Source organism: Ipomoea nil, unplaced genomic scaffold, assembly GCF_001879475.1.
Source record: "Ipomoea nil cultivar Tokyo-kokei standard unplaced genomic scaffold, Asagao_1.1 scaffold1262, whole genome shotgun sequence".
In the NCBI taxonomy this organism is placed as follows: Eukaryota; Viridiplantae; Streptophyta; class Magnoliopsida; order Solanales; family Convolvulaceae; genus Ipomoea; species Ipomoea nil.
Genome location: NW_017617690.1, coordinates 378160 through 390344, shown reverse-complemented (window position 1 = coordinate 390344; position 12185 = coordinate 378160). Strand labels below are relative to the sequence as shown.

The 12185-nt window shown below is 35.6% G+C and overlaps 2 protein-coding genes across 3 annotated transcripts; one reads left to right on the top strand and one right to left on the bottom strand.

Annotated features, from left to right (window-relative positions):
* The first annotated feature begins 437 nt into the window (after positions 1 to 437).
* LOC109184428 (uncharacterized mitochondrial protein AtMg00810-like) lies at positions 438 to 1387 on the top strand. The gene is made up of 3 exons (XM_019334430.1): positions 438 to 474; positions 711 to 855; positions 898 to 1387. Exons 1-3 carry the CDS (start codon positions 438 to 440, stop codon positions 1385 to 1387), a joined length of 672 nt encoding a protein of 223 aa, XP_019189975.1.
* A 5827-nt stretch (positions 1388 to 7214) lies between these two features.
* On the bottom strand, positions 7215 to 11440 carry LOC109184562. 2 transcript variants are annotated; one of them, XM_019334584.1, is made up of 3 exons: positions 10666 to 11440; positions 7608 to 8394; positions 7215 to 7572 (listed from the first exon to the last, which is right to left on the bottom strand). In XM_019334584.1, exons 1-2 carry the CDS (start codon positions 11131 to 11133, stop codon positions 7618 to 7620), a joined length of 1245 nt encoding a protein of 414 aa, XP_019190129.1. In that variant the 5' UTR covers positions 11134 to 11440; the 3' UTR covers positions 7215 to 7572; positions 7608 to 7617. The 2 variants fall into 2 exon arrangements, with proteins under 2 accessions (XP_019190129.1, XP_019190128.1); XM_019334583.1 differs by having other exon boundaries at positions 7215 to 8394.
* Between the last annotated feature and the right edge of the window lie 745 nt (positions 11441 to 12185).

Below are 12185 nucleotides of genomic sequence, written 5' to 3'. Positions count from 1 at the left end.
TAATCGTGTCTTTTTTGAGTTTCATTCTGAATATTTTCTTGTGAAGGATCTCTTGATCAAGGAGGTGCTTTTTAAGGGGGGCGCGTCGGGCGGTTTATATACTTGGCCTGTTTCCTGTCGTAGTCTGTCTGCTAATGTTGCTGCGCGTGCGTCATCTTCTACTTGGCACAAGCGGCTTGGTCATCCACACACACGAGTTTTGCGTCAAATTTTGCAGTTGTCTGGTGTTGGTCAATTTAATTCTAGTGAATTGTCAAATGTTTGTTTGTCTTGTCAGTTAGGGAAATCTTCCCGTTTTCCTTTACCTCGTGTTGCTACTTCTAGTACTCGTGTGTTAGAACTTATTTATACTGATATTTGGGGTCATGCGCCAATAACATCTGTTAATGGTTTTCGTTACTTCGTTTTATTTTACGCGTTTTGTTTGGTTTTATCCTATGCGTGCAAAAACCGATATCTATGCTATCTTTGAACGTTTTTGATCCCTTGTTGAGCGTTCATTTTCACATAAAATAATTTCCATTTAGTCTGATTTAGGGGGAGAGTACAAAAAGCTCCACTATACTTTTGAGTCTCTTGGTATCCGTCACAGGCAGTCCTGTTCGTATACGCATGAGCAGAATGGTCGGGTAGAACGTCGCCATTGGCATATAGTTGAAACTGGGTTTCGGTTGTTCGTTCTAATGATGTTGACACTAATCCTTACGCAGATCCCACTCACTACCGCAGTATAGCTGGTGCGTTGCAGTATTTGACTGTGACTCGCCCTGATTTGTCTTATGCAGTTAATAGGCTCTGTCAGCACATGCAGTCTCCTACCACGGTTTATTGGAGTCTGATGAAGCGTGTCTTGCGGTATGTTAAAGGTACTCTTGGTCTTGGTCTCTGTATTCGCAGGTCTCTGTCTTCTGCTGTTCATGCTTTTTCTGACTCGGATTGGGCTGGCAATCCGGATGATAGGAAGTCTACCAGTGGTTTTGCAGTCTATGTGGGTAGCAATTTGGTTTCCTGGTCGTGTCGGAAGCAGCGCACTGTGGCGCGTTCTTCTACTGAGGCTGAATACAAGGCCTTGGCCGATGTCTCGGCTGAGGTTACGTGGCTTGTTTCGCTGCTTAGAGAAATTGGTTTCCCGCCGGCTTCTGCGCCAACTCTGTGGTGTGACAACTTGGGTGCCACCTATCTGTGTTCAAACCCGATGTTTCATGCCCAGACGAAGCATGTGGAGATTGATTACCACTTCGTTCGTGACAAGGTAGCCAAGAAGGAGATTGAGGTTCACTTTATTTCTACAAAGGATCAGCTGGCAGACGTTTTCACCAAGGCTCTTCCGTCTACTCGGTTTTCTTTCCTGCGAGACAAACTTAATGTTGCGGCTGCCTCGCCTTGAGTTTGAGGGGGAGTATTAGGACTCTTGTACTGGTAGTTCGTTAGGACTCTTTATCTATCCTCTATATCCTTGTTTGTACCGACTCAGTTACGATTGATATTCAATAATCAAATCCTCATCTATATAGCCTCTCAAGACACTGTACAAAGGACCAAGCTTTCTAAATATACACACTACTTTTCAGCGAACGATATATATACTAAATCTTCCATGCATATTTTCCAATGGTTCATCAACTTTTCTAGTTGTGTTGGACTCCCGGTAGACTTTCCAAAAGTCTAGAAACCAGACTCAGTTACGATTGATATTCAATAATCAAATCGTCATCTATATAGCCTCTCAAGACACTGTACAAAGGACCAAAATATACACACGTACTACTTTTCCGCGAACGATATATATACTAAATCTTCCATGCATATCTTCCAATGATTCATCAACTTTTCTAGTTATGTTGGACTCCCGGTAGACTTTCCAAAAGTCTAGAAACCAACAAATACATTTTACATTTGATCGTTTTTAATAGATCATACCCACCATAAATTGGATGATATGAAAAAATAAAAATATAATGTTCACAAGGTTCGGAGGCTTTTATATGTTGTAATCGGCTACAAATAAATGAATAAATACAAAGAATCAAAATATGAGCCCATTGACCCAAATTCCAAGCTAGCAGCAATTATCGCGGTAAAAAATGGCGCCGTTTCTTTAAGTAAAGAAACGATGCGACGTTATAATTAACGGAGCGTGCAAGTTTGGTGTATTAATTACCAACTGAAATGACAGTGTATCTAAATTGATATTGCCTCACACATTATTTTTATATTATCAAGTGAAAATGCAATTGAAATGAAACGAAACTGTAATTGTATTGAAATGAAACTGCAGTGTATACAAAATGAAATTGAATAACAATTTAACATATTTGAGTATATATTACCCAGTGAAACTATAGTTATATCAAAATGATACTGTAGTTGTGTTGAAATGAAACTGCAGTGTATATAAAATGAAACTGAATAACATTTCACATATTTGAGTGTATATTGTGCAATGAAGCTGTAGTTATATCGAAATGATCATGTAGTTGTGTTTTAATGAAACTATAGTGTATATAAAATAAAATTAAATACTCCGTAACATTTTCACATATTTGAGTGTATAAATATCGAATGAAACTGTAGTTATATCGAAATGAAACTGTAGTTGTGTTGAACTGAAACTGGAGTGTATACAAAATGAAACTGAATAACAGAGTTACTTTTTGTGGAACAGCGCGAAATGGGTACCGTTTCTTTTCATTAAACAAAACGGCATCGTTTTGAAGCTCGGTGCATAATCGATTAGGCACCGCGGTGCACGATATAATTTGCCCCAAGCCAGCCCCATCTGGCAAATTATGCTCTGGACCCGTGTCCACATTGAATTGTGGACACGGGCCCAAAACGACGCCGTTTTTTAAAAAAAACGCGTCATTTAGTTAAAAAAAAAAATTCGCGCGTGTTTTGCCGTTAACGGCGTTAACGGCGTTATTTTTTTTTTGATTATGAATGTACAGTTATGCCGTTATGAATGTACAGTTATGCCGTTATGAATGTACAGTTATGCAATTATGAAATTATGAACACAGAGCTCTAACATTATGAACTTACAATTATGAACATATATAGTGATAAAATTATGACCATATGGAGCTTTAAAATTGTGAATATAGAGCTTCGAAGATTATGAATGTACAGTTATAGAGTTATGAATCTACAGTTATGGAGTTATGAATCTACAGTTATGAGATTATGAATCTACAGTTATGGAATTATGAATGTACAGTTATTGATCGAATTATGAACAAAGAGCTCTAACATTATGAACTTACAATTATGAACATATAGTGATAAAATTATGAACATAGAGCTCTAAAATTGTGAACATAGAGCTTCGAAAATTATGAATGTACAATTATGGAGTTATGAATGTACAGTTATGACGTTATGAATGTACAGTTATAGAGTTATGAATGTACAGTTATAGAGTTATGAACGTACAGTTATGAAGTTATGAATGTATAGTTATTAACATATAGTAATAAAATTATGAACATATACTTCTATAACAAAGTGATCTGAAATTTATAAAAAAAAAAAAAAAAAAAAAAAAAAAAAAAAAAGGAGATAACAGTGCCTAACGGCACTGTTACCCGTGTCCAGCAAGCATGCTGGACACGGGTCCAAGGCATAACGATTGGCCCCATCTGCTTTGGGCCATGACCACGGCTCCAATCAATATCGGGAGTAATTCAAAAGTGAATGAAAAATGTTTTGAGTTTGTATTGGGCATCTCTACACAAAGTATGGAATAGATTAAGGCTATAGAAATTTTTTTACTTGATTTTATATGCCTTTACCGATCGCCAATAAGGTAGGCTAAGGCATTGCACACCGAACTCACATCCCTATGAACTAACGATTTTTAACAAACAACGTAACCAATTATTATCAGATTTGGAATACCTTTACCAACCACCAATGAGGCTATTATGTGTTGCACGCATGAATAACTCAACTGGTCACAAGAAATCAAAGATCGAATCTTTGTAGCGACAGTGTGGGAGTAACCTGACAAAATGAGAAAACTCTTACTATTAAAAGGTCTGAGGGAAAGGTCTGGCAAATTATGCCCTGGACCCGTGTCCACAATGAATTGTGGACACGGGCCCAAAACGACGTCGTTTTTCAAAAAAAACGCGTCATTTAGTTAAAAAAAAAAAAAAAAAAAATCGCGTGGCATAGGGTTGGTGTGGCTTGCTGGCGCGGAAGCAACCACAACTAAAAGAAAGAAAATGAAGGGCTTTTAGTTTCATGTTTCTATTCAGTGGACGTGGTTATAGGCAAGAACTTATTGAATCCATCGTTTGGGCTCATAATAAATTAAAAGTTGCTCGCAACAATAAATTGAACATCATCTGAATTCATCAGAATGAATATCAACTACCTAAACCGAGACTAAGGATGCATAGTAGCCTTCAAACATGACTCTTTGGCCTTTAGACTCGCTTCGGCGACTTCGCCCTTTAAGTGACAAGGGGGGGATGAGGTAAGCACCTTGTATAGGTTGGGCGGAGCTTGAAGAAGCGAGCCCTTATCAGAGAAAGTAACAAATATTGGACGGGGAAGAAAAAGGGGGAAAAAGTATGCGCTGCACATCTATCATTTCATGTCGGCTCTCCCGCTGACCTTCTTTGAGATGCTCTTTTCGCAAAAGACTCCCCCCTGTAGCTTATTGCGCTCGATCTATATCCTGCCTAAAAAACTCGATGTTGCTCTTCTTCTTACACACAGAAGGTTTTTGCTCTTGTTCAACTTCCGCCAATATGAAGTGTTTAACGTATGCGCTAACGCCTTTGAAATGGCGATAAAGCTTCCCTTTCATTGCCGTTAACGGCGTTATTTTTTTTTGGATTATGAATGTACAGTTATGCCGTTATGAATGTACAATTATGCCGTTATGAATGTACAGTTATGCAATTATGAAATTATGAACACAGAGCTCTAACATTATGAACTTACAATTATGAACATATAGTGATAAAATTTATGACCATGGAGCTTTAAAATTGTGAATATAGAGCTTTGAAGATTATGAATGTACAGTTATGGAGTTATGAATGTACAGTTATAGAGTTATGAATCTACAGTTATGGAGTTATGAATCTACAGTTATGAGATTATGAATCTACAGTTATGGAATTATGAATGTACAGTTATTGATTGAATTATGAACAAAGAGCTCTGACATTATGGACTTACAAGTATGAACATATAGTGATAAAATTATGAACATAGAGCTCTAAAGTTGTGAACATAGAGCTTCGAAAATTATGAATGTACAGTTATGGAGTTATGAATGTACAGTTATGGAGTTATGAATGTACAGTTATAGAGTTATGAATGTACATTTATAGAGTTATGAACGTACAGTTATGGAGTTATGAATGTACAGTTATTAACATATAGTAATAAAATTATGAACATATACTCATATAACGAAGCGGTCTGAAATTAAAAAAAAAAAAAAAAAAAAAAGGAGATAACAGTGCCGTGTCCAGCATGCATGCTGGGGCAAATTATGCCCTGGAAACGTGTTCACCGTGAATGGTGAACACAAGGCCAAACGACGTTGTTTTTAGGCAAAAAAAAAAAAAAAAAAATCGCGGATGTGGAGTTAACGGCGCGCGTTGATCAAATTATGAATTTTCTTTTATGAGATTATGAATTTTCATAAAATTCATAATCTCATAACAGAAAATTCATAATCGCATAACAGAAAATTCATAATCTCATAACAGAAAATTCATAATCTCATAACTGAAAATTCATAATCTTATAACAGAAAATTCATAATCTCATGGTTCCAAAGTGAATGTCTAGGCATGGTTCCAAAGTGAATGTGCAGGCATGGATTTTCATAATTTATGAATGTCCATGATTTCGGACGGGAATGTGTAGGCATGGTTCCAAAGTGAATGTGCAGGCATGAATTCATAATTTATGAATGTCCGAAATCATTGTTCACTTCAAATTAAAGTGAAACCGCAAAAAATTCATAATCGCATAACAGAAAATTCATAATCACATAACAGAAAATGAGTAAAAGACATTTTTGGTCCTAGACTTATAGTGGCTTGGACAATTTTAGTCCTTTATAAAAAAAAATTGCCATTTTATGGACAGAGTTATTGTGGCGAGGACAATTTTTGGTCCTCCGTCTATATTTTTGTTAGATAACCGTCTGAGAGAGGGGTAATTACGTCAATTTAGGCTATCTCCTTCTATCTATTATATCTATGTCTGTTTTGTTTTCTTCTCAGTCATAATTCGAAGGAGTCGGAGAGTCCAAGTTGCAGTAAAGGCATGGTTGTGGGCAGAGCATTTCGTAGTGCAAAACTACAAATAAATGAGGGTCAGGGTAAAGGCATGGTTGTGGGACCAAAATCGTCCATCTCACAATAAAGAGATAGCCTAAATTGACATAATTGCCCCTCTTTCATACGGTTATCTAACAGAAATATAGACGGAGGACCAAAAATGTCCTCGCCACAATAACTCTGTCCATAAAATGGCAAATTTTTTTATAAAGGACTAAAATTGTCCAAGCCTCTATAAGTCTAGGACCAAAAATGTCTTTTACTCACAGAAAATTCATAATCTCATAACAGAAAATTCATAATCTCATAACTGAAAATTCATAATCTTATAACAGAAAATTCATAATCTCATGGTTCCAAAGTGAATGTGTAGGCATGGTTCCAAAGTGAATGTGCAGGCATGGATTCATAATTTATGAATGTCCGTGATTTCGGACAGGAATGTGTAGGCATGGTTCCAAAGTGAATGTGCAGGCATGAATTCATAATTTATGAATGTCCGAAATCATTGTTCACCTCAAATTAAAGTGAAACCGCAAAATATGAAAATGAAGAAGAAAAGTCACGCAATTAATTAAGAAAAAGAAAATAACGGTGTACTAACACCGTTGGAACCGTGTTCACCATAAATGGTGAACACATTTCCATGGCATAACGTTCCGCATACTGGACACGGGTCCACGTATAACGATTGGAAAGGTCTATAATAGGCCTAACAATTGAACCTAAAAAGAAAACCAACTTAACTAGTGAAAAGCCCATTTAAAAAAAAAAAAAAAAAAAAAAGTCCAAACATGAATGGCAGACCTTTACAAAGCAAATTAAACAGCAAACATAAATACCATAAATTTACAGTCTTCAATTGCCCTAGGCCAATAGTGAAACATGATTCTTGTATCTAGATAGTAACTCAGTTGAGTTTATCATATAAAATTTTTTAGTGAAATTTAGAGTATGATTTATCCGATATCCCATCAGATAGTGACAACATGCTACATCATCCAAATTTAATTTATAGCCTTAAATCCATTGAAACTAGCTAAAAACCATCTTCAAACCAAAAAAATAGCTACAGCAAGCATCCAGATCGAATAGAATTGCAGCCATAAAACCCATTTATCTGGATTCATGACTAGCTAGTAGCTACTCTACTTAACCACTTGCCTTCCTTTGTATACATGATGAATATGATCGAGCTAGGGAAAGAAGTAATTTCCGAACTCTACAAAACTTCATTTTTTGTAAAAAGAATAAAAGAGTTCGGCCCATCATATATATCACTGTACAATATATAATAATAACAGTGTTAAACGGATCTTAAGCCGCCGAGTTGACAAATCTCGGTCCCGGGAGGAGCAACCCACGACGCCGTTTTCTCCTTCATCACCTCAAAGTCGTTAACGCATTGTCCAAAACTCAAGCTCTTCACTCGCCGCCGAGCGGAACCCAACTTCTTACCGGCGGTCTGGTCAAAGAGTCTCTCCCAGCCCTTCTCCCAGTCCGCATGAGCATCGCAGAGCTCCAACGTGTCGTCGCCCCAATCGGTCCAGCTCCATCCTCGGTCCATCGCGCTCATAACCGAGGCGACGCACGACCCCGTGCACGACGGCGTGCACGGCCGGCATTTCGCGCCGCTTAAAGGGCCGCGGCTAGAAATGGCCGCCACTGGAACGCCGAAACTCGCCGGAGGGAATTCGTATTTGCGGTCCGTTACCACGCAGAATGGGAGGCGGTGGGTCGAGTAGGAAACCTTTTGGGTCGTCAGTTGGGCCTTGAACGCGGATTCCGAGTTGAGGAGCGCATATCCTCCGGCGTCAAGCTGGGGGATCAGGGACAGCCGGGAGAGAGCCACCACTGAGGTGTTGAAGTCGCCGGCGCCAAAACGATCGTTCAATCCACCGTATGATGAACCGGATGGTACGACATACCGGCCCGGAATAAAGTGCTCCGGCTTGAGGTTTCCAGACCAATATCCGTCCACTCGGGTCCGGATAATCCAATCGTAAGTGAAGTTATTTTTGAGTTGGTGGTCTTGAATCATCGTCAAACAACCTTCTACCAAATTGAAATACTGTAATAAGCCCTGTATAAACACAAATGGGAAAACAAAACATTAATCTATAATGTCAATAATATTAGATATAACCAGCATGAGCAGCTCAACTGATCATAGGGGTGAAGTTTGAAAAGAATAATACTGATATAACAAAAAATGATAAAGATTAGAGTTAAATAGGTCATCCAACTATATCTTAAAATACGAATAGACTATAAACAAATTCTAATGGAATCATTGAACTTGTTAAAATTATTCAATTAACCTTTTAAATATGTCAAGTAGCTTATAATTCAATAACACCTCTGCACTTCTTCCAAATGGGAGGTCAGTGACTCAAACCTAATACTAAAAAGAACATTTTAAACATGTTATTTTTATTTGTTAATTTTAGTTATATGACATTTGATGTGACATCCATTAAAAAAAATGTTAACACCAGTTGTTTAATTCAAATCGGATGGAGAAGCCACCAACTTCTTCGTTTGATTTAGACAAAGAAATCAAAGACTTCTTCGTTCAATTAGAATTTGAACAAAGAAGCCTGCCAAAGCTTCTTCGTAGATATCAATTTGTACAAAAAAGATATCGTCTCCATTTATATTGACATGGACAAATAAGTCAATGACATGTTTTTTTTAATAAAAAATTTCAAACAAATATATTTGACATTTTACATGATAGTTGACTTAAAAGTATAAATTATGACAAATCAAAATGAATTACTAGCACAATTTTAATAGTTCAATTAAAAACTTTTTTTTTTTTTAATTCGATAGTTGAATTGCATTTATATATATAGATGGAAGTCTATTTGATACTTTTCTCAAAACAGTGTATATGATTTTAGTCATAACTACTGACAATGTAGGAAATTCGTATGTTAATTATGAAATAATATGAGGAAATTGTATCTAAGTAGGTAGGTTATTTAACGCATGTAGTACAGCAGGTGAGAAATGAAATGATAGTTATTAATTAGTTTAATTCGTTAGTGGTTGCCCCGTTCCACCAGCCAAACGGATAACCGACATGTGTCCCAATCGCTAGAAGCTACTAATCAACGCGCTCACCAATCCCCCAATCTTGTGCATTTCCTTATAGAGTCGGCAACCAAAATTCCAAAAATAAATAATAAATGTGTTTCACGTCTCACGGATCCCAGACGAGTTAAAGCCAAGTGAAATCAACATGTTTATATTAATAAATGCAATATTAAATTAAAAATAAAATATTTATTATATAAAAAAACATAAAACCTTTATATTAGACCCGACCTCACATACATTTTTGCCATAAATTCCATAATAATAAATAGTTCTACCAATCCTTTAAATGCCATAGTACAAAAGCAATTTATTGCCATTTTGAAATAAACTTTTGACTTAGTTGTAGTTTTACGAAAATAGGTCCCGCCTGACAAACATATAGTACCACTATTTTTATTTTAAAAAAAAATTGTTTTACTGATTTTTATTAAAATATTCATTCATTCACATTTATTATTTATTGATTGATGATTGAATTAAATTTTTTTTGTTTATTTTTTAATAATTTTTAAATTTTATTTTATGTTTATAGTATTTTAATATAATTTTAAATATATAAAATTTATATACTAATATTAAATAAAAACATACTAATATTAAACTTAATATTATAAATAACTTTAATTAAATCATGTTAGTCGAACCCAGAACATAGAGAATATTAAAAAAAAATCTGTGTGATTAGTGATATCATACTGATTACATGTCAAAAAGTTGTGATAAAAACTTTAAAATGTACTAAAACATCTTTAAAATAACTTTTTATTTGCACGAGTAATTAAATATTATGAAGACGCAATATTTTATAGTCTACAAATTAAATTTATAACTCTATCCATTGACTTTGAGTTATACCGTATAAATCGATACCTTAGAAATTGAATAAAAGATTAATTTGACTATTTTGGGGCGATAATAAATGTACGTTATCTTTTTGTTTAAATGCAATAAATACGTTTATAAAAAAAATGCAATAAATACGTTTATAAGAAAAATGCAATAAATACGAATTTAAATTTATTTACTCCTTTTTATTAACTTTCATTAATAAACTATGTATATTTTCTATTTATGAAACTATGCCGTTTAAACTATAAACCCGCCTAAAAATTAATGGTAGGACGGCAAGAGCCATATTTATTTACCAATTTTTTGGTTAAAAATTTAATATGCTAATTTATTTATTGATTATTAATCAATTTTAATTCGTATAAGAAATTATAAAATTATTATAATTAAATAATAATACCTGAATGCCATTGGGCGAGTTCGCCGCGGTGAGAACTCGGGTTTGTGTCTCGGTCTCGTCGATCGGCGTAGGCTTGAAGATTTTCACGGCGGCGATTCTAGGAGCGGCACGGAGGAGGGAGAGCTTGTACGCATTCGAATCCAAAGGACTGTGAAGGAAGAGGTCGGAATTCGGATACACTCTGAGAATCCTCTGGATAATGGAGGGGCCGGTGAGCTCGAACCTCCGAGCCCCACCTACCAAGCAAACGGCGATCCTGGAGCGGTTCAACTCCGCCGACCTCCCTGCCGCTAGCGGCGAGGCGAAGCCGCCGAGGATCGAGCGCAGGGGGGCGATCACGGCGGCGTAGGAGAACGGAGAGAGCGAAGCGATGAGCAGGAGCGAGATTGGGAAGAGAATCAGCAACAGTATCCTCCGATCGAGATCCAAACCCCATCGCTTCAACTTATTACCCTGGCGAAACGTCATCGTCTTCTTCTTATTATCACTGTGACGAATCTCTGTTGCGTGATTTCTCTTTCTGCTTCAAGATCTCGGAGAAGACGAAGAAGGAGAATCTCAACTGCAAATCTTCTCGAAGGAGAGTTGTCAACTAAGTTGAAGAGTTTGAATTTCGTGAAAGGTCTTATTATGAAGGTTCTTCTGCATTGGGGTTTTGGTTGAATCATGAAGGAAACGTTCAACGGTTGAAGCTCTGTTTGGTTGGTTGGGTCACAAGAAAAGTCGCACTCACGCAAATGACACTATCAATAATTTCTCCAGCAACTTCATATTTTCAAATATTTAAGAGCTTTATTAACCAAATGACAAATTGTTTTCCCAAAATTTTGTATCAAATCGTTTCACATCACTATCAGACATATATCAAATATAGAAAATACTTAGTGTACTCCCAATTTGTACTCCTACATATTTTTTATGTAAACATTTGTCTGTGGATTCACATGATGAAAATAATCAATCCTAATTTGCCACTCCGAGAGTACAAATGAAAGTATAATTTGGGAGTGCATGTAATAGAACTCATCAAATATATAATAAATACGTTTTAGCAAAAATATAATACTATTTTATATATTAACAAGAATTACATTCTCATAAAAAAAGTATCTCTTGTTCTTTGAAGAGAATCAGCAAATATATACTCTCTCTTTTTCATTTTATTTGTCCTATTTACTATTTATTGGTCAAACCAATTCTTTCTTATTTGTTTATTTTCTTTAGTATATTTTATTATTTTTAAATTTAATTTTTTGTGTTTAATAGTACTTTTAGTGTAGTTTCTAAATATATAAATTTTGTATACTAATACTAAACTTAATATTATAAAAATTAAATTAAAAATAACTTCAATCAAGCCGCGTTAACCGAACCAGACACATAAAATGAGACTGAGATAGTAATATTTTTTAATAAAAATATATTCACTAGATGACACATAAAGATGCATTACATTTTTATATATTTAAAATATGTTTCACATGAAATAGTCTCACATAACACTAATAGATCGATGTTAC